Below are 26,250 nucleotides of genomic sequence, written 5' to 3' on the forward strand. Positions count from 1 at the left end.
AATTCTCCCCGACAAAGCGAGCCTGATCCACATTCAGGGTCAGCGTGGGAGTCTCACGTCTTCTCCAGGGGACTCCGTAAGATAGGACAGCGCGTCGTCTCTCTGTGGTCTTTGACGGGCACAGAAAACAGATTATTAATGCCCACTTGCCTCTGTTATCTTCGTACATAATTCATGATTTTCGTCGATCAATGGGGTCTGTTTAGAAACCTGTGGTTTTGGAAACAGCATCGAGTCTGTGCCACAGGTCACCAGCGTGTCCTCCACAGCTCAGCCGCCTTGGGGATTGAGCCATCAGTTGTGCTGGGGTTTCATTTGTCTCTTTAAGCTGGAACAGACATTCCTGCCATTTATTTTCGCTCCGAAAAGAATGATAAACCTCTGTATTTCTGAAAGGGGAGACCAGATACTGGCATTAGAAAGGGGACCCAGACCACGCGTGGGCCGCACACAGATGCGGCGGGCAGTGCCCCTTGCCTTTGGGTGAAGGGGAAGATTCCTCCTGTCACCTGTCACACAAGGACCCCCCACGGGGAGACCTGAAATCCGGCCTGTGGAGGCCAGGCCAAGTCCCTCCCCCCCAAACTTCCGTCTCTAGCTCTTTGTCAGGCCTCTCAGCCCACTTTCCCTTCCTGGGTCCCTGGGGTGTCTCCCTTACCTTCACGCAGCGGGTGCACAGGAGGGCTGGCCGCCGGTCTCCGGGTACCTCCGTGCTGGCAGCCGGCACATGAACTCTGAGATGAAACCGTGGTGTCTGTGATTAGCCTGTCTTCCCTTGCACGGGGGTGGGGCCTGCTGGGGAATTTTATCCCACGAGGGATCCATTCATGCTGTCAAGAGCATGCCCACGCGCAGGGTGCACAGGGGACCCTGGGGACCTTCCCAGCCTGCCTGGACCATCTGAGTCCAACATGGTGCCCACCCAGAGGCAGGCCAGCAGAGAGACAGGCTAGGCTCTGGCCCGCAAACCATCAAATGCTAAGCACCTGCTGTATGCACTACCTTGTGTGCCAGCTCCCATCTGGGAGCTTCCCATGGCCCCCGTCTCTCTGGCAGGATGGACAATTCTGGGACAATGTGAGGCCCACGTCTGCCCAGTGATCATGCACGGAGGCCATGGCCCTGGAGAGACAGACCCAGTGGATGGGCGGGCAAACAGGTGGCCGTATTCCCAGATCACAACCAATCTCCGACTCGCCCTTTCTCTCTCAGGCATGCACTGGGCAAAGGTCAAGTGCACCTGCCGTGTGGAGCCTGGGGGACAGGCAGGCACTTGGATGTCATTTCCTCTCTCCAGCAGCTCTAGCCCAGGAGAACGGGAGTGTTGAGGCCACGTCAGATGGCCCCAGCATCCCAGACGCCACGATGTGGCACCGCTGGACTGACTGTGTTTCTTCCTTGGCCCGGGTGCCCTGGGGCCAGTTGGTTGCACCAGAAATGTCTCTGTCCCTGGTGCCACCGTGTCACCACTCCCCACTCTAGACCTTGGTCCCTGTGCTCTCGGTGCTGAGCTGCAGCCCCTTCCCCTCGGCACGGGGACAGTCTGTCACCTCTGTGCTGGGGCCCGGCGGTCACTGATTCCAGCTGGTCCCCTGTGAGTCCCTCCATGGGTGTCTGTCCTCTCCCGGGGCCTCTGCATGACAGCAGCACAGCTACTGTTTGATCTGAGTCCCTGCTCTGGAGGAGAGGCCCCAGCGTGGGTGTCACATGTGCCATCGACACGGGAGCTGTGCCCATCCGCGCTGCTTCTGTGAGAAGGCAGTTGGGGGGGGGGTGGGGCCATGCAGACACGAGACAGTCAGGGAGGCGAGGCGTCAGCTGAGTCTCGAGCAAGCAGGACTCTGACAGGCTTCCCCAGGGTGGAGGAGCCCGAGGAGACGTGTGGGGGCTGGGGTCATGCTGGCCTTCCCTCTCTCCACCACGACGAGCCCCAGGGCCCCCCTGGGACCCCTGTGCGCTGCCCTCTCCTGCCTGCTCCCCAGGGAGTTGAGGACGGAACGTCCCTGGAGACCGTCTTTGATTTGAGAAGACAGTTTCAATTTCCACCTCCTCCTCCGAATTCCCACTGTCAAACTCTCCCTCTTAAACGAAATCAGGGGAATTTCCTATCCCCAGACCCTCTCCATCCCAGTGGTGGGGCGTGCCCAGGGTGACTGTCCCTACGGAGAGGTCATTGCGGCTACAACTCCTCCCCAGAAGCCACTCACCTTCCCACAGGAACGAGCAACCAGGCATCAGAAACCTGCACACGGTGGCTCCATCGCGGTGAGGATGTCCGAAATCTCTCTGGCGTGGAAATGAGCTTCCTGCCTCGCCAACACGGTTGTGTGGGTGCCCAAGGGCCAGCGAGGGGAGGGGGTGCAGCTGCGAGCCGGGCACCGGCTGAGACAATGGGCATGTCTCCTGCAGCCCTCCCGTTCGACCCACTTGACCCTTACGGTGGCGTGAGGGCGGTGTCACGGCGGGGACACAGCGACACAGAGAGGCGTCACCGTGCGCTGGGCCACGTCTCACCTCTCTCTTCTCCAGACTGGTTGTCAAGAATCTGGGCTCATTCCAGGACCTCGGGAGGTATGCACGTGTGACAACCTGAGGCAACTTTTTCTCTTGTGTTGCACGAGGAGGAACATACTGGCTGCAGACCTGGGACACTCGATGGGTCACCTGACAATCGCTCCTACCGCAAAGAACGCTCAGCTGGCAGGAGGCAGGGAGAGGCGGTGGGAGCGGCGGCACGGCGGCGTTTGCCGCTACAGTGACGGACGCAGAGCGGGTGCGACCTGAAGGGGATGGTCCGGGATGAGCGTGAGCCCGGGACAAGGATTGTGTGCAGGGAAAACGCGGTGAGGTCAGCTCAGGACCCAGCTCTGAGTTCATCCGTCCACTTTTCAACGTGGCGAAGTGCAGCGAAGAAAGCGGAGCCGGGCACCTGCCCTCCGAGGACACGTTCCCGGCCTCAGCAGCCGGTCACGGCCGGCACAGCTCGCGCCTGGTCAGTGCCCCCCACCCAGACTATTTGGGAACAAGCCCAGATCTCACATAAATTCCGTTTGTGCGTATTTCAGCCTGCAGAACTAGCATCTCGGGTTTTTAGAAGATGCCCATAACCACTCCAGAAAACAAGCAGCAGACAATTCCTGAATACGATCACATCGCTGCCCGGACTTTGCTCAACCCCACCTTGACGGCTTTCTTTTCTCTTACACTTTCCTTCTCACACCAGTGTCCGAATCAGGTTTGAGTTCCATACCCTGCTCTTCACCTTCCTGAGCCTGTTTTAAAATGCAGTTTTCGGGGCGCCTGGGTGGCTTAGTTGGTTAAGCGTCCGACTTTCGCTTAGGTCATGATCTCGCCGTTGGTGGGTTCAAGCCCCGCGTCGGGCTCTGTGCTGACTGCCAGCTCGGAGCCTGGAGCCTGCTTCAGAGTCTGTGATTCCCTCTTTCTCTGACCCTCACCTGCTCATGCTTCTCTCTCTCTCTCTCTCTCTCTCTCCTAGAAATAAATAAAAATATTTTTAAAAAAAATGCAGTTTTCTCCTCTCCTGCCCCACTTTGGTTTGCTTCATTTGCTTTGAAAGAAATCGGCATTTCCCCCGACTGAAGTCCCTCGTCTGTGTCCTCACGTCCGTGGGCCCCACTGCCCCTGAGCTTCTGGGCACGGCCACACGTACAGGCCGCCCCCGCTCCGGTTTGAAAACCTCACAGCAGCACTGAGCTCCCTCTGCCAAGAGCCTCAGCATCTCTGGTCACCTGTCTTTGTGATGTGAGCAGGTGTTTGTGTGGGACCGTCATTTCCTTACGGGTTGTTAAATACCAGCATGTGAATCCTACCATTTTATTTGCGCCTGCTCACTTGAGCACTTTCCAAAGAGCAATATCCTCAGAAACTTTTTGATTCCCTTGAGTTACATTTGGGACAGAAAACACAGGGTAGAAGCTGGATTCTTATTCTTTCAAGCTCATTTTCCAAGCATTGTGTTCACTGGCTCGCACGCATCCTCCAAAGGTGATGAAGTCACAGTGAGTTCCCGGATTTGAACACAGCCTGTGTGCTTCCATCTGTTACGGCTTCTGTCCTTTAAAAAACAAAGAGCTCGTCACTGTCTTGGTGATTGTTGCCGGAACGTCCCGGGCATGACATGTGCCTTTTCAAACTATAGGTGAATATCTCTTTCATATGAGGAGATTTTTCTTGAATCGTTTTTTAGTATTTGCTCCATTTCATGCTTTGAGCCTCCTTACTGGCCGCTCCAAGTGCACAGTTTGCTCTTTGCCTTCTATGTCATGTTCTATGTCACCTTCGATGTCACTTTCTATGTCACGCTCCAGGTCAGGTTCTAGTCACCTTCTATGTCACTTTCTTTCACATCCTTTTTTGTACCTTTCCTGGTCTCTTTTGGATTTTTCCTCTCATTCTTATCTGTTAATCTTAAGATATCTTTCTGTGCCTTCTGGTTTATTTTTCATTTCTAACTTGTTTCCCTTTAATTTGTAATTTCCCGCATCATTCAGCTGTCTTTTCAAATATTTATTTGGTGCAATATGCCCTTTCCCCCCTGAACTGTCTATTCTGATATACACTGTGATTTTATAACCTCCACCGTAGCCTTGGAGAAGTGAGCTCATTTTGGGGGCATCTGGTGGGGGGCTCAGTTGGTTAAGTGTTCAACTCTTGGTTTCAGCTCAGGTCGTGATCTCATGTTTTGTGGGTTCAAGCCCTGTGTCTGACTCTGTGCTACCAGCTTGGGAGCCGGGTGGGAGTCTCTGTCTCCTCTCTCTCTGCTCTTTCCCCACCCATGCTGTCTGTCTGTCTCAAAATAAACAGATAAAGTTTATAAAAAAGAAAAGGTAGCTCATTTTCAAGTAGTGGGTTAGTGCTTTCATCAGATTCTTGGCCGACTTGGGTCTTGCTCCTTCTGTCTGGGGGCGGGGAGGTGGCGTTTCTCACATGCATTATTGTCCTCTTACTCACGTGCGTGGGGTTGGACGATGACCTTTCCCTGCAGCTCGAGGTTAAATGAGATGGTGACGGGGAGATGATCTAACACGGCACTCCTGGTGACTAGGCTCGGGGACCCCCTCCCCGTGTCATGATGTGTGAATGTGCCCCGTGCTGGAGCCTGTCCACAGCTCCCGCCGCTTTCACCGGGGCCCTTCCTTCCCTTTCCTTGGTGTTTCTGTGTAATTCCGATAAGTTCATGCCAGTTTCTGCATTTGTCCTGGGTTTTATCCTGACGGACCCTTAGCTCACAGGCCCGGCCACCTCGCCCTTCCAAGCGCCGGACCACCTTGGCTTCTTGAGGTGGGGGCCCCCCCAGCTTCTGCAGCCACCCTGTTCATCTGCTCACTCAGGAGGCACTGCCCTGTGCCTGCCTGTCAACCCCAGGGACATCTCAGGGCCTCTGTCACCTTCTTTCATCCCAGGGCCATCGCTGATAACCTGAGGGCCCGCTGGTGCCTGGGGCCTGGCTGTGCCCGCCCACAGTGAGAGGTGTGGGGAAGCCTCAGCCCTACTTGTGAAGATGTCTGCCAGATGTCTTCTGCCGTCCTAACAGTCTGCTTTGCCGTGAGGGTTTGGGGACACCGGAAACTTCCTCTGCCTTTGCTCTGTTTCACATCAGGAGGTTTGCTTGTGTTTTAAATCTTCGAAAGTCCAAGAGTCTTATGTGCCGAGGTGCATGGGATTGGGCTGACGCGTTCCGTCCGACGCTTCCTCAAAGTTCTGTAATGACTGTAGCAATGCAAGTGACTCGGCAGCCCCTGTGAGCCGCGGCCCACACCCCCCAAGCCTGTGCGTTCTCGGGAGCAGCGCGGGGCCACCGGCCCCACACAAGGAGGAGACGTGCACTCGAGGAACAGTGAGGACCCGTCTGCGGCTCCGGTGCTGCCATCATGTCGGATGGGCTCCTGGGCTCCGAGGCCTCGCGCGCTCCCGGGTGAGGAGACCACACAGGTGGACCTGCGGCTGCTGGGAATGCGTTCTGATTTCGCCCCTCACAGAGCTGGGTTGTGAAGCGGGGACTCGGCTCAGAACCCGCCCTTTTGACAACCACACCGACCCATTTCTGGGGACAGGGGTCCGAGCTCACGCAGCCCAGAAGGAGGCCACCTGCCACGAGCCAGGAAACTGCTGCTTCCCACGGAGGGGACCAGGGCCTTCGAGCGCAGGGCTGGCCTGCAGGCTGACCAGCCAGTCTGCCGCGGGCACAGCCTCGGTCCCTCCGAAAGCCGCTGCCAGCGAGGCCTCGGTGTGGGGGGAGGCCCTGGCTCCTGACTGGCAAGTCGTAACCGTGTGCACAGAAAGGGCTGGCTGGGTGCAGTCGCCCTGCCACAGAGGGGTCTGCGTCAGCAGAGCTGGGGTGCCTTTGCTCGTCCCCAGCCCCAACTCCCCGAAGGTGTCGTCAGGGCCAGAGAGGGGGGCTGGGGCAAAACTTGCACAGGCGAGCAGAGCAGGGCAAGAGCAGGCGCACAGAGGTTTGCCAGGGGCCGGCGGTCAGTCAGGCAGCATCAGATGCCGGGAGGGGAGCCCGGGATCCCAGGCCCCGCCTGCAGCCTGAGTCCTCCCCCTCCTATGTCCCTGCCCACGCTGGAGCCTCACCTCTGCGTGCCGGCAGGGAACAGCTGTGTCCCTGTGTGTCCCACGGGTCCTCGCTCCATCCTGCTCAGGGCCAGTGCTGGGACCCCGCGGCCAGGATCTCGCCGCGGCTGCTGTCCATCCTGGGGGCTCCTGCGTGCTGCTGTGCCAGCTTTGACCCCCGACCACCGTGTAGGAAGGGTATTGCTGGAAGAGCCCGCCTCTGCACTCCCATCCCATCAAGGGATCTGGAGCCTACCCTGATGGACGCGCCAGTCTTCTGACAGTAGCCAGAGGCGTGTTACCACACTGTAGTGTCAGGGCTAAAAACCAGAGAACACAGAGCTTTCAAAGTTCACCCCATCTGAAGACTATTTGTTACAACCACACAATATGATGTTTGAGGCCCCACAAGGCAGAGATTCACAGAGACTTTGATTCCTGCAGAATTGCATATTGTGTCTAACACCAGAGTTACAGGCTGGCAGTATTTTGATGATAAATCCCCAGCCTTCTTTGCCAGGAGAAAGAACTAGTTCTCCCCATCCATTAAATCAAAGAAAAGATGAGACATCGTCCAGCCAAACAGAGGACTGGATCCCAGTCTTGGGAGGGCTGGCATTGGTGGTCAGAGGCCGCCAGAGACCACGAAAGTGAAGAATCATCATTAGTGTTATCACCACTATCATGTGACCACCATCGTCATCACAACCATCGTCATCATCATCATCCCCATCACCACACCACCACCATCACCGTCATCACCATCATCACCATCACCATCATCACCATCATCACCATCATCACCGTCATCATCACCATCATCATCACCATCATCACCATCATCACCATCGTCATCATCACCATCATCACCATCGTCATCATCACCATCATCACCATCATCACCATCATCATCATCACCATTACCGCCATCATCACCATCACCACCATCATCACCATCATCATCATCACCACCATCACCATCACCATCATCACTATCATCACCATCACAACCATCATCACCACCACCGTGATCATTACCATCATCACCACCATCACCATCATCAGTGCTATTTATAGACCAACCATTGTGCTAACTACTTTACATGCCTCATCTCAGTTTTCCCATCTGTGAGGATGATAACCATGTCCCCCGACAGCACTGTGACTGAGTGAGGTGATGTGGGCAAAGTAGGGGGATAAGGGTGTGCACACAGAATGTCAACAAATATCAGATCTTCATATTACTGCATTTCATTCTTACAACAAATCTTAAGTGTCAGGTACTATTATAATTCCAAGTTTACAGATGAAAAAAAAAAGTCAGGAAAGTGACATTTGTCTGAAAATACACATGTTTGTATGAAAGTCCAAGTTCAAAGACAAGTCTGTTGAGGTCAGACAATTAATGCCCGACACGCTGCCTCCTGTGTCATCCCTACAACGTAGATCTGGGCTCCTCCTCCTCTCCCTCTTCCTGTCCTTCTCCTTTGTCTCCCCGTCCCCTCCCCACCCTCTTCTTCCTCATCTTCCCCTCATCCTGCTCCACCTTCTCCTCCTCTTCTTCCCATTTTGAGGATGAGGACTACGGAGATTGAAGAGGCTAATGAAAATCCAGAAGACAGTTCCCGTGAGCCATGGAAGGGCTCCAGTCTTGCCTGGGGCCTGAAGTGTAGCTCTCAGCAATTCACCACGGCAGAGAGCCGTGGACACCAAACCACAGTACATTTACAAAAACAACATTGTTTTATAAATTCCTTTGACAACTCTGCTCGGAGAGAAGAGCCATGCATTCAGAAGACTTGCAAAAATGTGCTAATTACATCCAGACAAAGTCTAGAGGAAACGTTCAGAAGGGCACCATTCTGTGGCTGGAAGAAAGACGCCTGCAGACCACAACACCTGTCCTCTTTAAAAAGCGAGATGTGGAGCTCTCCTGCATTTAATGTGTCTCCTAGGAAATCACAAGGAACAAACTCAACCACAAAAGCTAAGTCAACAATTTAGTCACTGCCTTCCGGTACCAGCACGTGCCTCGGGCTGGGGAAGAGCTCGTGGCAAGCCCTGGGGCTGCACAGGGACTTGCCTGGCAGTCAGGGACAGCAAATGGAAGAGGTACATAAGGTGGGCTCTGGAAGGGTCCCGGGCACCCAGGCCTCTATCCCTCTGGGCTTGGGGTGCGTCTGCCTCCTGGGACCCCAGCCCCCCAGACAGGAAGCTCCCCCAACCCCAGGCAGGACCGATGGAATCACTGCCCATGTGACCGAACTCGACCTCCAGCCCCTCCCTTCCTGAGGGGTCCAGCCCTCCCGTCATGTGGTGGCTTTCCAGTGGGCCTGGCCCTCCCTTGAACCTGTCTAAGGGCCCATCTGAGTCACCCTGTTGCCTGACCTCAGGGGTGGCCAGAGGGGGCTCCTTAACGAGGACACTTGGTCACTTGGGAAATTCACAAAGGAAGCAGAGACGAAGCCCAGGCCCCGTCTTCATCTCCCCGGGGACCGCTGATGCCAGCACCCTGCCCGGCCAGCCAGCCCTTGGCAGAGAGGGCACTGAGTGGTCACCAGTTGCAGGCGGTGGTAACACAGAAACGCCATCCAACCTGTCCTCGACCTGGGAAGCAGGCCCAAGGCAGGGAGGGAGGGAGAGGTGGTTTAAATAAAACCAAGGTCACGCAGCAGCCCCCTTGAGAGGGGCCACCACCACCTCGGAGGCCTTCACGTCGGCCATCTCATCCAGGGACCCTAGTGGTGGCCATGGCACATGCAGACAGGGGCTGCCAGGGCACTGCCCCCACGTGGCCGCCCCCTGCCCATCACCCACCTGGGAGAATGCAGGGTTGCCGTGAGGCAGGGCAGGGGTGGACCTGACAGAGGCCACTGCCCTGGGTACTTTCTGCTGCACGTTTGGGGACCACCTGGGTAAGATGGGGAGGCCTCTTATCAAACTTATAGGGACTGTAAAGCCGGGAGGCGGAGCTAATAAGCCTGTGGCAGAATCCAGATGCCTGAGTATTTCCCCAGGACTAAATGAGCAAGGCCACATTTGCATCACAGAATGGAGGTGACCTGAGGAGTGTCAAGATGGCCGTGTCCAAACCACGTGTTTTTACCAGAACAAGGTCAGGAGAGCTTCCATAACTTGCCCAAGAGTTCACACCAAGCTGGCCCCAAGGAGGCTCAAAAGCGTGCTCAACGCCACACCGCTACACCTCTGTGTGAGGCTTCTTTCTGGAACCAGGAGCTCGTTCAGGCCCAGCGCCATGGGGTCGCTCTCTCAGTGGAGCTGACCTTTACCTCCCTCCCCCCCATGCGGTGCATTGGAGCAGCGGAATAGTGAATGTCTTCTATTTCTGTGCAGCTCTCTAGTGATAGTGTTTGGAGGGAAGGGGGAGGGGGGACGGGAGGAGAGGAGGGAAGAGGGTGCTTAGAGGGGTTCACAGGTTATCTCACAGAATCCTCACACCTGGGTGAGGCAAGCACTGTCATTGCCCCACATTAGGACCCTGAGGTGTGCAGACCTCAGAGGTGTGCAGATCTCAGTCCATTGGTGCAAACCAAGGCTTGGACTTTGATGCGTCCAGCCCCATCTGAGCTTCCACGCATGGAGACAGGATGACGGCGCACTGGCATATGGACACTGGGGTCAACGGGCCGGTGCCTCCGATGTACTGAGCAACTTGTCCCCAGTATGCACCTGCTAAGCAGACGGTGCTGCCCCTCCTCTCCACAAAAGGGAACAGCAACCAGACGAGCCGTGTCTAGAATCTGCTTGCACGAAGCACGAGTCTAGTGGGTTTTACCAAATAATCTGCTGTCCTGTGCGCAGGTCAGCAAACCCTGTGGCTCTAGACTTGGCCCCCCGGGTGGGCGCCTTGCGTGCACACACACACAGGCCTTTAGCAGTTCAGCTGGATAAGCTCACAGCAGCCAGAGCACAGAGGCAACAGGCAGAATGGGGGAGCACAGCACTTCTCGTGGCCACCGTAATGTCCCCCAAAACATGGGGGCTGGGAGCCAGGGAGCTGTCCCTCAGACTGAAGGGACCCCAGCACTGTGGACCAGACTTGGGGACCCCAGTTCTGGAGGAAAGGCTGGGCAAGACCGAGCCCTTCTTAGCCCATGCACTTGACCTAGAAAATTTCCCAAGGCAGGGTGTCGACCTAGCGAGGGGTCTGCCATGTGGAAAACCTGCCTCCAGGTGAGAGCCCTTCCCCGCCCCCCACCGGCCCCGCCAGCCAGGCCTGTGGGTACCAGTTCCTGTGTCCTCAGGGATGCTGCCTCTCGTCCTTGGTGGTTTGGCCTTGAGCTAGTTGTATGCAAAGTATTAGAATTTGCTTTTTGGTAAAGGTACAAAACTCACTCAGCCATGAGGATATTAAAAATATATTTAGCAATTTTGCATTACTTTTGACCAATTCTAATTGAACCGATAGCTTCACAATATGGAAGCCATCCAGCCGCTCGGAACGAAATACCGCATTGAATGAGCAGTAATATGTGATCATTGCTGAGCTTGTAACGTTCCTATTAATCTTATTTCAAGTAACAACAATACGCGTCTTGTTTCCACACTTCTATTTTTAACTAATGAAAATTTATTACAAAGAAATCCTAATTATACCCTTTGGATTATGATACAATTGCAAATCCACTGGTAATTTTCTTTTTTTTTTTTTTTTTGAAATTCCACATAATCGCATAAGCAGCAAAGAATGTAAGTTCTCCTGAAATAGTTGATCTATAAATAAGGTTCCCTAATGGGCTGAGCCAATGATTTTTTTTCTTTTTCTCTGCACATTTTGTATTAGGTTGGATTAATCCAGCTCACAACCTTGGTGAGTGTTAGGCGTAGAGCGTTGTGTGGTCTCAGCTCATCCTGGAGGCAGGAACTAGCGGATTTCCACGGTACCCGGGACAGACAGTGATGGAAAAAGCAGGCGTCAGGAGGCGGGGACCAGCTTGGTCCTGGCCACTAAGTGATGGTATGGCCTTCGGTCGGCCTGCCCCTCCCCCCACGTGGGCGGACGGTGGGGACTCTGGGGGAGCCCCTCGTGGCCGCCCATCCTGTGCCCCTCCCCCCACGTGGGCGGAAGGTGGGGATTTGGGGGAGCCCCTCGCAGCCGCCTGTCCTGTGCAGCACGGGGCATTTGGCAGCATGTCTGCCTCTCCGTCTCCTGTACCAGCAGGGTCTCCACAGTGGTGACAGCCACCCATGTCTCCAGACACCGCCGGATGTCCCCCAGGAATGCAGTCACCCTGGGCATGGCACCGGGCTGCTCCTGTGTCAGGAAGCCTCTATGTGTGTCTGGCCTGAGTGACTCACTGACTGATCCTTAGGTGAGGCTGGTCTTGCAGAGAAGCAGGCTCATTCTCTGCCCCAACATCTCCATGCAGATGCTGGCAGGCATGTGGGAGGCGCCACGCTCGGTGGCCCCCAGGGGACTTCTCTTTACTGTCACCAAAGCATGTCAGAAGTGAAGGTTCTCTGAACCTGGGGGCCTCAGGACACAATGGGTCTGTCGGCGCTGGAGTCCCTGACTGCGGGGGAGTGTGGGCCAGCGTGGGCCAGCGTGGGCCGGGAGGAGGCCCAGCAGCAGGTTCTAGGCCGGGGCAGGGGGGACCTGCCTTAGGGCTGAGCGCAGGCTGTGAGGAGGGGCAGGTGGCAGCTGGACAGGCTTGTTCCCCTAGGGGCCAGGTCAGGGTGGGGGGAGGGGCTTGCTCCCCTGGGGGCCAGGTCAGGGTGGGGGGGTGGGCTTGCTCCCAGGGCGGCCAGGTGGGGGACAGGGAGGGGCATCAGGAGAGAACCCATGTCTGATGTTCCCCGAGCATCTTCCAGCAGCACATGCCCAGGTGTTTGGGAGTGAGACTCCTAAATGCTGCTAGAATGAGGTGTGGACCCGAGACTGCTATTGAGCAGCGGGTACGTAAGAGAAGGCAGGTGCCAGGTTGTGCTTGGTAAGAGCGAGCTCTTTCCTTCCTCCCAGCCGCCAGCCTGGGGAAGGTGGCTTGTTGGATCCGCTGGGGCCCCCCGGGCCCTGGCTCGCACCTGCTCCCAACGCCGCCTACTTTGTCTGGGCCGTGGCTGCAGCCCCCACCCTGGGCCGGGAGAGGGAACGGCTCCAGGGCGTGGGGGTGGGGGGCCCACTCTGCACCAATCTCTGCGCCGATGGCCTGGGGTGGGGGTCCAGTTCCCCCTTTGTCACTGAAATCTCCCGGTCGGGTCAGGCCCCAGGACAGTGTCCTCTGCACCCAGAGTGCTGCTGGAGTGGTCCCTGGTCACTGCCTTCCTGCATTTGTCCAAAACGAGGCCTTCCCTGAACGAAACAAATCCAAACAGGAGCAGATGGCGTGAGCCCCATGGTTTGCGCAGATGGAAGGGCTCCCCCTTCACCGCCACTGACAGCGGGTCCGGGCGTGAGACGGGGACTCCGGGCTCCCCCCGCCCTGCGGGCCCGCACGAGGAACGCACCGCTGCCTTCACCCCCTGCCGATGCCCCTGGGCCAGGGTCCCCGTCTCAGCTCCGCCCCACGCGCAACAGAGCAGCCTGCGTCCCAGGGCTGCTGCCCCAGGCTTTGAAGGGTTCTCAAGTGTTTGCCCCATAGCGTCCCCGGAGGACTTTTAGAGGCTGCAGGCGGGTCTCCGAGGGCACGTCTAACTGTCTGTTCTTGTGCCCTAAAGGACAGAAGGCCGCGCGAGTCCGAGGCCAGAGGAGGCAGAAGGAGTGGACAAGGGCCCCGGAACAGCACCCCAGATCCTGCTGCCCCTGGAGGAGCGGGTGACCCACTTCCGAGACATGCTTCTGGAGCGAGGGGTGAGGGCTGGCTTCGGAGACTTGTTCCTGGGGGGAGGAGTGGGGCCCGGACGTGCCCACGGAGGGAGGGGTGAGGACCCGAATGCAGGTCACGGCTCCCCTGGGAAGCCAGTCGCCGGAGTAATCGTCCCCGTAGCCCAAGGGACACTTTCCTTCCTCACCGAGCTCGTGGAATCAGGTTGAGTGAAATCCAGGTGCCAAACGACCTGAGGCTGGAGGAACACAGACAGGAGCGTCTCGCCGGGGGGGCCGCGGTGCTGTGGCCCGGCCCCCCACCTGCTCGTGCTGGTCCCTGAGAGGCGGGCAGGGGGCGGCCACTGGCCTGGCGCGCAGTCAGCACCTGTGCCGATAGCTTCCTGCGGGAGCCCGGCCAGGTTTCGGGGTCCTCGCCCCCAGAGGGGTGTCCCCTGTACGTACCTTCGACAAGCCGGGACTTACATACTTATGTGTCAGTTCACTATTCGTGGTAAAAATAGGATGTCTTAATTATAGTTGACTTCTGAACCTCATTCTGCATTCAAGGGAGAAACATTTTGGAACCAAATCTCCTTCCCATGACTTATTCCAGCGTTGGCTCTCGGGTATAAAATGAGTCAGCTCTAATGGCCGGGTTGGACGTCTCCACAAACAGGCTGGACGCAGGACTGGGAGCCTCTGGGTGGCGGCGATGATAATGAACATTCTGGTGGCCTTGGGAGGCCTTGCAGAGGGAGCAAATTCCCTCTGAGGTCCGCAGCTGCCCCCAGGCTGCCTCCTGGGCCGGCCCCTCCCAGCGGCAGGTGCAGCGGGCAGGGCCCAGGTGTCAGGAGACCCCACCTCCCCCCAGAGGGGGAGGTCGAGCAGGGTTGCCCAAAGTCAGGCTGGCAGGAGGCCCTGGGGTGCAAGGAAAGTGGGATGTCTCAGCTCTGAAGTGTTTCAGGTAGGAAGGAGGCCTCCTGAGTGGGGACCTCTTCCTCTGCACCTTGGGTTTGACGTATGCGTCACTTTATCTACCTTGTTATTCACTTACAAATGAAAGATAGCCCTTGGCCTTGAAGGCTTGGAAGGTAGAGTAGCCTCATGAAGTCAAGACAGCAGTGAGGTGGGTGAAGCCGAAATTAGCACATACGCCTGGTGACACGGTGGAGGCCAGGAGCACAGGACCATGAGGGACGGCCTGGTGCACGGATGACAATGCTTTCCCTTCAAAGACATGACTTTCAAACCTGCATGTGTTAGGCTACACATTCTGTTTTCAAAAGGACATCAGTTCCTTCGTCCCCACGCAAAATTATTTTGAAGACGTAGAGACGATTTGGAAAATAAATCCTGCCGCGTGTGATGGCCCGGGGACGGTGGGCATCCTGACTCCCGTCCAGGTGGCTGACTGTCACCAACGGGAGACGGCCGCTGACCGGGAGCCAGCGCAGCCCCCCCTGTGGCCTCCTCTGCTCTCAGCCCCATCCTGTGCTCTGCTCAGCCAGGCCCGCTGGAGACATGGGTCTGCTTCCCCTCCCTCCCGGCGCCCTGGATGCTGCCAACAGGGTGCTGACTGCATTCAGACGCCATCACTGCCACCCGTGGGGCTGTGTGCTTTGTGACAGTCCGGCTGCCTCATGGCCCTGGATGCTCCAGTGTCACTGCTGGCCACCACCCTGCCCTGCCCTCCTTCCACCCTCGCTTCGGGTCCCCTGTCTGCTGCCCCTCCCCAGGCGAACACAGAATGCCATCTGGCTGCCCTGCGTCCCCTCCACATCGTCCGGGCTGCTGTGAGAGGCCTCAGCTCCTGCAGAGTCGGGGCTGCCTGATGCTCCCTGGGTCCCCAGGGCCTGGCGTGCAGCAGACCCTTGACGACCTCCCAGTGACCACGTGGATGCCATCTGGGACTGGGCTCTGGTGCCGCCGCACGTGCCCCCCGACGGTGTGTGCACTGTCCCAAAGTCGGCCCCCCGAGCCCGTGATGAGGGGCTCATCTCCCGAAGCACCTACCGTTCCCTGTTCTCTTCTTTCCACGCACAAGGCCGCCAGGCATCTGCAGGGTGCAGGTCCACGGCATCCCTCGGGAGAAGGCGCAAAGCACATTCCTCCCCCACAGAATCGCCAGAATGAGCTTCGTCTGCTCTGCGGACCCAATGGCACGGACAGTCTTGAGGTTTGTCTCGATTCTTGTTGGGCGTGGATAGACACGCCTTTGTCACGTGCAGAAATACATGGGATTCCGAGTGTCCGGATCAACCTGGCTGGTCTGTTCCAGTTGAACCAGCCAGCAGGAGACGTGACCCTCTTCCCGGAGACGTGACAGCATTAGGAGCCTTTGAGAAATGGAAGCGGGCATTTATTTTGTCTTGTCTGCATTTCCCATCTCTTTGTTTGGGAAACCGACCAGCCCAGCCTCACCAGCATAGCACCAGACTAACCCAATGGGAGCTCAGGCCTGCCTGCGACACCCACCTGTCCTTCCAGAGCCTGCTGGCGGCCGGGGCTAGACGGTGTCTTGAATTTACCCCAATGGCCGTGGTTGAGCAGTTGTATGAAATTTTCACTCTGTTCATGCCTCATTGAGGTGGGTGATTCCTTTCAACCTTGATGCGTAGATTCTTCCGTGTGAGAACCTTATGTAGACTGGGTGGATGAGAATCAGCAAAACAGCACAGAACCTCAAAGCACGCACCCAGAGCTCTGAGTTTCCCCTGGAAAAAGAGTCTGGGGTGAGGCCTGAATTCTTAGCGGGATTTCACAAGAAGCCCACACACAGGTCATGAATATAGAAGATCAATCTGAATTTACTGCTGGGTCATAAAGCAATGCTGCCATTCAGAACTCTCTGACTTTATAAAACACGCCGGCAGATCTCATACGTTACTCTTGCTCAAGAGGGTTTGATAGCCAAGCCCATAAGATTTCTTGTTGCTTAAAAATGAGGCAGAGAAAGGTCACTTTTTTCATGGACTGAGTGATTAATAAGATTTTTTATTGCATTTGTACAAAGTTGCAGTCCAGAAATTCATGCACTTATGGAACGATGGAGTCAGGTCCCATAGGTTTCCCGCAGTTTCAGAGGGCTTGTGTGGGGTTTTTCCGTGGGGATCACAGGGTGGGGAAGGGCCCGTGGCTTTGTGGTTTTGTCTTATGTATCTGACGGCTCAAGGAAGGTTTTATTTTTATTTCCTTTTACTATACAAACCACAATAGAGCCTTAAAAAAAAAAAAAAAACCTTCAGCCTATGAAGGGGCAGGTCTCATTGAATAGCAGATTATTAGAATCATTTTATTGAGAACATCTTCCTCCTACAAAGTATCCCTTGGAAGTAGACCTGGCTTTCTCAGGGCCAGGAAGGAAAGACCTTTGGAGATCCCTGGACACTGCCTCAGGGACTCCATGGCCCACACCTGCCGTGCCCTCTGGGGTCCCTCTGTGGGTGGCCAGCTTCCCAGCAGTGTGTGGCTTCGGGGAGGCTGGCTGGCATTGTGACTGACTCTGCAGCTGAACCCTGTAGAGTTTGGACCCGAGTCTGTGAGGAGGAGGAACTCACAGACCTCACACCCATGCCCACGGGCCATCCCGGTCTCTCCTGCACTAAGACGGGCGTCCACTGGGATGCTGTCGTAGAAGGTGGCTGTAAAGTAGGAGCACTGGGTGTCCTCTGGCTAACAGGGCGGCGGGGGAGGCCTTCCCCACCCCCAGCATCAAGGGCCACCTCACTCCCCTCCCCATGAGCCATGTCCGGTGCCCCTTCACTCAGACATGCAGATGGCTTTGTCTCAGGATGCGTGCCGGGGGGGCTCGGTCACCCTCAGGACCGGCAGACCCATGCAGGTGACACGGCCCTGGAAGTGACGCATCTCGGGCACCTGTGTGGATCCCAGGCCTGGACGCTGCAGTGTCTGCTCCTTGAGCTGGGTCCACAGGAGCGGCCTCACGTTCCTGTGGCCACTCCTCAGACCCCGCAGTAAGTGCTAATTACAGCGAACTGGGTGTTTGCGATCAGCCTGAGCCTACAGGACACGGCTAATACCACAGCCCTGCTGCATAAGTCATGTGGGCATGAGAAGGAAATTTGCAAAAAAAAACAACAAACTCTAAGTCACCGCAGATCCTATCCTAAGGGATCAATATTTTCATTGAGATACATTTCTTTCCAGTCTTTCTAAAACTAGATTTTAAAATCTCAATAATAAATATTTTTATCTTAGAATACAGCCAGATTGGTTTAACCAAACTTTAACAGAGTCGATTGTATGAGGTTCAACGTACTTATAAATTTGTATACTATTTTCCCTTTTTAAGCATTAAATTATTTTAAAATGTTTATTCATTTTGAGAGAGAGACAGAGAGACAGAGAGAGAAAGAGACAGAGAAAGAGCATGAGTGGAGGACGGGCAGACAGAGAGGGAAACAGAATCTGAAGCAGGCTCCAGGCTCTTACCTGTCAGCACAAGAGCCCGACACAGGGCTTGAACTCACAAACCAAGAGATCATGACCTGAGGTCAGACACTTAACTGACTGAGCCACCTGGGTGCCCCTTTCCAGCATTTTTTAAAAGCATTACTATAATCCTTTGGAAAACATTTGGATGAGGTCATAACATTCAATTCATTGTCAATTCAAAACCCCCTGCATTTTCACTCATTTCTCATATTCTCCGTTTGCTATTTCAAATAATACCCCGATGACCATATGGAGGCGTGACCTTGTGTGGAGAATTGTTTCCTACAAACAAGCGGCCAATAAGCCGAACTGCTCTGAGAAGAGTGGCTCCGGTGGCCACGTCTTCCCTCCACGGCGTCTCACCAGCAGCCCCACCAGCGCTGAACAGTACGGAACGTAAATGCGAGTATCTGGATTTACTGCCCTTCGCCTGGGGTTTATGCTTGTCCCGCTCCCGTGCCGCGCATTCTCTTTACTGGACTGACTGCGCGGCCCTTGGCCTCCCACATCTTCAGAAACCGTGCTCAATCCTGAAGATGCCCTTGGGGAGGGAGGTGGACCACCCCCTCACGGCGCAGCCGGATTCCGCCCGCCCTGAATGCGAAAATAACCCACGAACGTAAATCAAATCAGCAGAGGATGTCGGGCAATGACGGCGTAAAATTCTATTTATCGATCAAAATAGGAGAATGAAGCTGAAGTTGGTAAAGCCCTGTGAGCACAGGAGGCGAGGGCCGGAGCTGAAGCGCCCAGAGCCCAGGGGAAGCAGGCAGGCCCCTTGCTCACCTCTGGACCCACCTGCAGCCCGCCTGGCGCACCTGGGCTCACGCGGACTGCTCCCACGTCTAGGTTAGAGACCCAACATCTCCATGGATGGTTTGCAACCAAGCAGCGGGGGGACCAGGAGGTAACCCCACGTCCCCGTCCTAATCGGGACAAATCTCAGGCAGGTGTGGGCACGTTCCACGTGAGTCCCCCAAGGCTGCCGCTGGGACTGGACCCGGGGCCCACCGTGGCCACCTGTGCAGCGTCCTTGGCTTTTCTCCCCCCACACGCACGCCCGCACCCCGTCCCGGCCGTGCCTCTCCATCAGGGGCGAGCTGGGAGCACACCTCTCCCTTCCGGCCCTCTCACGCTGCCGCTAATCGTCAGGAACTCAGAAGACACAGCCGTGCGTTCCGGGGAATTGAGTAAAGAGGGTAATGGTGTAAGTGCTAATTAAGGGAACACAGTCTTTGTCATCAGCCTGAGCCTGCAGGACCCGGCGGGGGAGGGGGCGGGTGTGGAGCAGGGGTGGAGGACGGCCAAGCAGATTCTCAGAACTGGAACTCGGCCACACGGACCTGGTGCCACTGGGCTTGTGGAGACGCCTGTGGGGGCCCGTGGCGCTCAGGAGGAGCTGGTCCTGGAGGGGAGCCGGGTGTGGAGTGGGGGCGTACGGGTCAGGCGGGCCGGACGAGCGGGGGATGGGGGCATAGAGACGAGTGTGCCAGGTGGACATGGTCACGCCAGCAGGTGCACTGCACACGGGGACAGACCTGAAAACACGGGGCCACGTCCCGACAGCAGAGGTTGGTGGGCGCAGGCCGGATGGAGGCTCATGACCCCTCCTCAGGGGCCACTGGGCCTCGGGTGTGGCTGAGCAACAGCACGTCCACCGCACCCCGTGGCCTCGGGGCCCTGGGAGCCCTGCACCTGCTCCCTGCCTCCCTCCATCTGGTGAGAGACGCCCTCTGCTGCCCCCTGTAGACACTGTGGTGAACCTCCCTGAGGCCCGGGACCAGCGATGGGGGAGTGTGGGGCCTGCCGGGGGCGAGGGGGGCAGCACGTTGGGTCCCCGGGGCCCAGCCCGCTGCTCAGTGGCTGCGAGCACAGGCCGGTGAGCGCTCTCGCCTGCCTGCCTCTGTTCTCGTGTTTTTCACGTGGCCTGAGGAAACGTCCCACGGGAGCCCTGCTCACTCGTCTGTGCCGAGACCCCGCGTGCGGGCGCGGACTGGGGACGAGAGCCTCGGGTGCTGCTGGGCCTCAGACGCCCGCGCTCTTGTCGCAGAGCCGGGGGTGCGACAGACGCCCCTTCTGCGGGGCGTGGAGGCCGTGCACACCAGAGGGAACGCCGCCTGAGGACGGACCGTCCAGCCCCCGGGCTCCGTGTCACCATTACAAACGCAGAGGAGGGCAAGGGTAAACTCGGCGTGTCTGAGAATCAAATCTGGGCAAAAACATTAGCTTCCAAAATAAGTGCATTTGTTGCGATGGAAATCACCCCCAGAGACCCTGAGCCCACCCAGCAGCCGCCGGGGTGGGACCCCAACATGGCCCTCAGGAGGTGACACGGTGGCACGGGGGTCGGTGCCGTGGACAGACAGACTCAGTGCCCTGTTCACAGGCTCGTCACGTGCCCCGGAGGGCATCAGAGGGGAGCCCCGGTGCCCCGGCCCCGCCGACTGACCTCCAGCTCAGGGCCGGGCACGAGCCATCCGTTCCCAGCCTTCTCTCCGGTCCTTCGGCTCCCTGGTCGTGTGTGTGATCCAGTGAGTGACAAACACGAGCAATAGCCTTTGGCTTTGAAGACAAAGTCAGCGTCTGCCTCGTTCCTTCGTGGCGTCCTGCCCACGGGGGACCTTCCGGTTGTGACGACCTCCCAGGGGGCTCTTTCCAGCCTGTCATGTCGCGTTCCAGCCGGAGCCCAACGCAGAGCCTCTTCCTCAGATTTCAGGGGGGCTTTGGTGAAGCCGGGGCTGAGGCCGGAACCAGTCTCATCGGGGGACTTTTCTTCCTTGTGCACAAGGCCCTGGTCACCTTCAGGAGGCTTCTGCTAGACGGGGCCTCACCTGTGCCCAGCAGGTGGGGGAGCAGCCGCCAAGGACCCTCAATCAGGGGTGGTGGGCCCAGCACAGCCGGCCGAGAAGCCGCCACGGGGGCCCCGGCAAGAAATGGAGCCCCTGCGAGGGTGGGTGCCGGGGCCTGGGGAGCAGGGCGCTGGAGGACGGGGAGCGGTGGGGGACCGCCGTGACTGTCCAGGCGCCAGCCGCTGGTCCCTGCAGAGCACTAGCGGGCTTTCCCAGCGAGGCTGTTCCCGCACGCAGCACACCGTCAGCGGCAGGAAGGGGCCCGGCTCCTGCGGCCGCGGTGCCAGCGCCTCCCCCTGCCTCTCACCCTCCAGGAATGACACCTGTGGCTGTGGACATGCCACATGGACATGCCACACGGGGACGCCCGCCGCCAGCCAGCCATGTGGCACATCTGGCCCCTGCCTGGAGGTGAAGTCCTGTCCACAACTCTGTCTTATAGCTGCGTCTGCCGGGAATGTCCTCAGCAGTGTAGACGGCAGGGAACCGATAGCGCCTGGGGCCCTAGAGACGACAGGGAGCGCCTGCCCGAGTAGCGCTGGGGGCAGGAGGCTGGGCGGGAAGGGAGGCGGGGCCACGGCCCAGCGCTCAGTGACCTGTGAGTACATGCACACGGTGACCCCCCAGCGGGGATAAAACAGAGAATGTGCTTGGGGCCCGGAGTCTCCTGGCAGCCATCACACCCACGGGCTCACACGTGTCTGGATCACGGCTGTTGACTGTGGGGGCTGGTGGTGGGAGCACAGAACATGGCCCCCAGGGGAGAGAGGATCCCACAGGGTACACAGCCGGGCTGCAGGGATGGTACGCTGTTCAAAGACCAAATCCCATGGAAGTGCTGAAGCGTCAAAAAGTGTAGGCTGGACGTAAGAGAGAGATGGCAGTACGCTGGGGTCCTGGGCCCACCCTGTGGGTGCGCTGGGGTCCTGGGCCCGCCCTGTGGGTGCGCTGGGATCCTGGGCCCGCCCTGTGGGCAGGACCCTAAGGCAGCCCCAAGGTCCCCACCCCCAGCTGCACCCCAGCTGGCCCCCTCCCCTGACACTGGGCAGACCCGTGAATGGGGGGGGCACTCCAGGAAGACATTGCATGATGTAACATAAGACTGGGTCTTATATACAGGCTCTCCCACGGGCGTTGGAGAAACAAGCCACCTGGCGTGTGGGGGGGTGTGGCAGGGAACACGCAGCCTTGGGGACAAGAGTGGCTCCCCTGGCACCCAGCGAGAGTAGGGAGACCTCCATCCTGGCCCCTGGAATGAACTTACCTAGACATGACCTTGGAGACATGGGAGGCGCAGGCCTGGTGAGATCAGGCTTTTATCAGCAGCGATGCTCGGAATCGGTCCTACCTGCAGTTCTCCGGGCCCTCTGGGAAGAGCTGGGTCTCACGGATGAGGCTGTGTCCCCCACAGTGGTCCTGGGTGTTCCGACGTGGCCGTCCATCCCTCCCGTCCCTTTGATCCCCCAGCCCTGGCTCCCACGCCTGGCTACCCCTCTCTCAACCCCGGCTGCCGTTCTCGACGCCGGGAAGCACCTGTCAGCATGGCTCTCAGGCATGACGACACCTGTCTGTCACTGTGAATCACAGTCCTGTACAGGTGGCTTACCTCGTCTTACACCCAGATTGCAAATTCCTTTTCAGGCAACCCTATGCTATTCATTTTCAAAAGATGATTTTATAACCATCTAGAACTCCAAAAATTCTCATAATCCGGTAGAGTCAGTTATGTGACACCAGTTCTAAGCCATCCTCTGCCCTCCCCAGCGAGCTGAGGCCGTCCCCACCGGTGGACAGGAGCCTGTTTCATTGGGCTGAGCTGCGGTTGCCCAGGCTTCTCTCCACAGCTGCCCTAACGCTGCCGCGCTCGGGAGCCCAAGCACGATGGGCTCCTCTGCCTGGATGCTTCCCCGGGGTCCCTGCCTCCACTCCCAGCGGCCTGTCCACACGTCACAGAGCTCCCGGTCCTTGGAAGAAAGTCCCTGGGTGGAGCCTAGGTCATCCCGCCCAGTAACAGAGCTCATGAATATTAACAAGGGGCTTTGATTTTTGTTAGTAAAGATAGAAGGTGTCGATTAAAAAACCCACAAGTAAAGCGCATGTTTATTAAAATAATGTCTGTACCGGGAGCACTTCAATGTGCTCAGAGGTAAGAGGGTGAATGGGTTTTGTTTTCGTAAAGCCACCAATGGGTTAGCTTCGTCTCTCCTCTGGGTCCAGGGCTCGCTCCCCGCTGGGCCCGGAGCAGCCTCCCTCACGTGTGACCGTCCACCGTGGCTCCCCAAGTAAGTGCAGGTCCTCAGTCGGCCTGGGACTATGCCACCCTCCCGACCCCCAGTGTGCTCCACCCTTGCCCTTCAGGAGCCCGAGGGGTGTCCATGTTCCAGAGCAGTCGGTGCTCTGGAGACGGATCCCTGCAGATGGGGCGTCCCTTCCCCGTGGCCTCTCGGCGTCGGGGCCTGTCCCTCCTACGACGACACGCATGGATGCCTGCCCTACCCCGACCGCCGGCTCTCTGATGTCAGGACCTTGATTTTCTCTGAGTCCTCAGCATGCAGCCTGGGGCCCAAGGCGTAGTCAATACTTAGTTAATGTTTTTAAGTGAATAAATTATTGTGTTAATGACTTAAATGTTTCCTTGCTCTGTCAGTGGGGAGAAGCTGGAAGCTACGAGCCCCGTGGTGAAGAACCACTCAGCCCCGGTCACGGTGTCTGGTTCGTTCTCCAGCAAAAGGAACCGGGCTTCTTGGAGAATTGTCTGACCTAGGACTGAGGCAGGAGACACAGCAGATGAGGCTGGGGCACCTTGATGTTCCAGAAAGTAGAAGCCCCTCCCCCCCAAAACAATGACGGGATATGCCAAAGGCACACAAAGGCCGGCCGGAAAAGATCTCCATGGCCAAAGCTGAACAATGTGGCAAAAGCAAGTTTTGGGATTATAGTGGATCATAGCCCAAACTAGAAACACCTGTGAGTCTGTATGATACAAATAAATGATGGAAAAATAAGTAAATGTGGGGGAATTGATAAACATCCCCTTGAGCTTTCCAAGTAGCTTGTATTAGGATGCGCCCCCCTCAAGAGGTGGAACATAGCCCGAGGGGTGGGCTGCACACAGTGGCTTCCCCCCAAATAGCACAGCATGATGGGGATAAGTGAGTGGGGGGGGGGCCTGGGGAGCACAGCCTCCACCCGGTGGTCTGGGTCCACACCGCCTGTCGTGAGTCACGGTGACAGGCGGTACCGTGATGTGATGGGTGAGGACAGCACCCGGCTCTGTGCTCTTCCCTGAAACCCAGAACCTGGTCTAACCATCTAATTATCTAACACGATAATCCTGATAGAGGCCATCTTACAACACACCTGACCAGCAAAACTGTCAAGGCCAAACAAGGGAAGTCTGAGAAAATGTCACAGCCCAGAGGACCTCAGGAGACGTGACACTGTCACGTGCTGTACTGGGTGGGATCCTAGGGAGAAAAAGAAAAATAGGTAAAAACTAAAGTCTTTTTTTTTTTAATGTTTATTTATTTTTGAGAGAGAGACAGAGTATGGTGGGGGAGGGGCAGAGACAGAGGGAGACACAGAATCTCCAGGCTCCGAGCTCTCAGCACAGAGCCGGATGCAGGGCGCAAACCCACGGACCACGAGATCGTAACCTGAGCCAAAGTTGGACGCTTAACCAATGGAGCCACCCAGGAACCTCTAAAACTAAATAAGTCTTAAGTGTGGACTTTCATTAACAATAGTGTAGACAAATCTGGCTTCCACACTAATGTATGGTGTGAACAGTATGGGAAGCAGGTAGGAAACGTGCTCACTCTGTAATATTCCTGTAACTTCTCTGTAAATCTAAAACTATTGTAAAGTAACATCATTTGTTTTAAAATAAAATGACTTACCTAACACGATTTAACTGTTGACTAAAAATCAACTGGAATTGTGCAAAATGCAGAGTATTTGTAAGAAATTGCCCTCTGTCATGGTCTGCGGGGTTCTGAAAGTTTTCACCAATATTTCTGACTTCAAGATGTGACATTCCGGAATGACATTCCAGCGGCACAGGTAGAATTGGGGCTTCGGATCAGTGGCATGTGGCCCTGGAAGAAATCCAGGGAAGGAACAGTGGCATGAGTGTAGAAATTAGATTTCCTGGGGCGCCTGGGGGGCTCAGTCGGTTAAGCATCCGACTTTCGCTTAAGTCATGATCTTGCGGTTCGTGGGTTCGAGCCCCGCGTCGGGCTCTGTGCTGACTGCCAGCTCAGAGCCTGGAGCCTGTTTCAGATTCTGTGTCTCCCTCTCTCTCTGACCCTCCCCTGTTCATGCTGTCTCTCTCTCAGAAATAAATAAAAAACATTAAAAATTTTAAAAAAATTAGATTTCCTAATGCTCTAGGTATTGATTTCCCGGAACGCTCTCATGCCTGTCGCTCTCACACGAGGCCGCATCGCTGAGCCCCCCAACCTGATGCTGTTTCCACCACTGATGATTCCAGCGTGACCTCAGGCTCTGTGTTAGATGCTAAAAGTAACTGTATCAAATATCTTTCTTCAGGTGTCAGCGTTTTCCACGTGGGAGAAAGAATTGCACAAAATCGTGTTTGATCCACGATACCTCCTGCTAAACTCTGAGGAGCGGAAACAGGTGAGCTGGCGGTGGGCTCTGGGGACGCAGCGCTAGGGTGACACTCCTCCCTGACGTTACCGCTGAGGAAGAGAGGCCTTTCGTGTTCATTTTGGCGGGGGTGGGGGAGGAGTGTAGCTTACTCTCGTGTGCGAGCTTGTGTGCGGCAGCGGTTCCCGGTGCAGATGAGGGTTATCTCCTAACCGTCTCCGCCAACCGTCTGGTGGTGACCCCATAGGACACATACTCCCGTTCCAAGATGGAAATGCACATGCTGGGAACACTGACCGCACCCACATAGCTGTGTTAAGAAGACTTAATTAAGCTCTTATATGATGACATTGAACGCGAGGAGGGTCCGGGGAACAGTAAGAGCTTGCAGGAGGCTGGGGAGGGCAGGTCTAGAGAGCAGGTCCCCAGAAAGGGCAGGAATGGGTGAGAGGCAGCTCGCCTGGAGGACACGTTACCCTGGCGGCTCTGTGCTGCCCTATTGTCCACGTAGATCATGGAGCCAATATGGCTTCCAGGACTAAGCAGACAGACAGAGGGATGCTTGAGGGACTGCCGGGTGAGGGACTGAGCAGTGACGCATAGGCTGGCACAGCCCGGTCAGGGTTTGCTGGTCCCTAGAACACAGCCAGGGCCCCGACATAAATTCCACAAGATCCGGATTTCCAGGTCTCTGGGTCCTGTTCCAATCCCGTCTCTTCTGTCCTCTGCCCTTTGAGTGTGAAATGATGTACATGGAAAACAGGTCATTGGGATGAGCCGCTGGAAACAGAGAAGGCCGGAGAGCTGTTTCAGATGCGGCCTCTGTCACCACGGCCTTCGTGCTCTCAGACAGCAGAGCCCAGGGCCCACAGGACAGAGGGCACGCTCGTTTCCAATTCTGTCCTGGCCCCTGAAGTCCCCCAAGCACACACCAGCACGATGAGTGGAACACCAGCCTGGCGAGCCTCAGGCTCGCGGACCCTCGCCTGCCCTGCC

General features: G+C 56.8%; 1 protein-coding gene across 1 annotated transcript in view; it reads left to right on the forward strand.

Moving 5' to 3' along the window:
* The window catches only part of TCERG1L (transcription elongation regulator 1 like), a 179,224-nt gene that overhangs the window by 148,384 nt on the left and 4,590 nt on the right, over positions 1-26,250 (forward strand). The window contains exons 12-13 of the mRNA XM_039245738.1: positions 13,252-13,384; positions 25,195-25,284. Of these exons, the coding sequence (XP_039101669.1) occupies positions 13,252-13,384; positions 25,195-25,284 (223 nt within the window). The remainder of the gene's footprint in view (positions 1-13,251; positions 13,385-25,194; positions 25,285-26,250) is intronic.

The sequence above is a fragment of the Hyaena hyaena genome, unplaced genomic scaffold (assembly GCF_003009895.1).
Source record: "Hyaena hyaena isolate Hyena2069 unplaced genomic scaffold, ASM300989v1 scaffold_265, whole genome shotgun sequence".
Taxonomy (NCBI): Eukaryota; Metazoa; Chordata; class Mammalia; order Carnivora; family Hyaenidae; genus Hyaena; species Hyaena hyaena.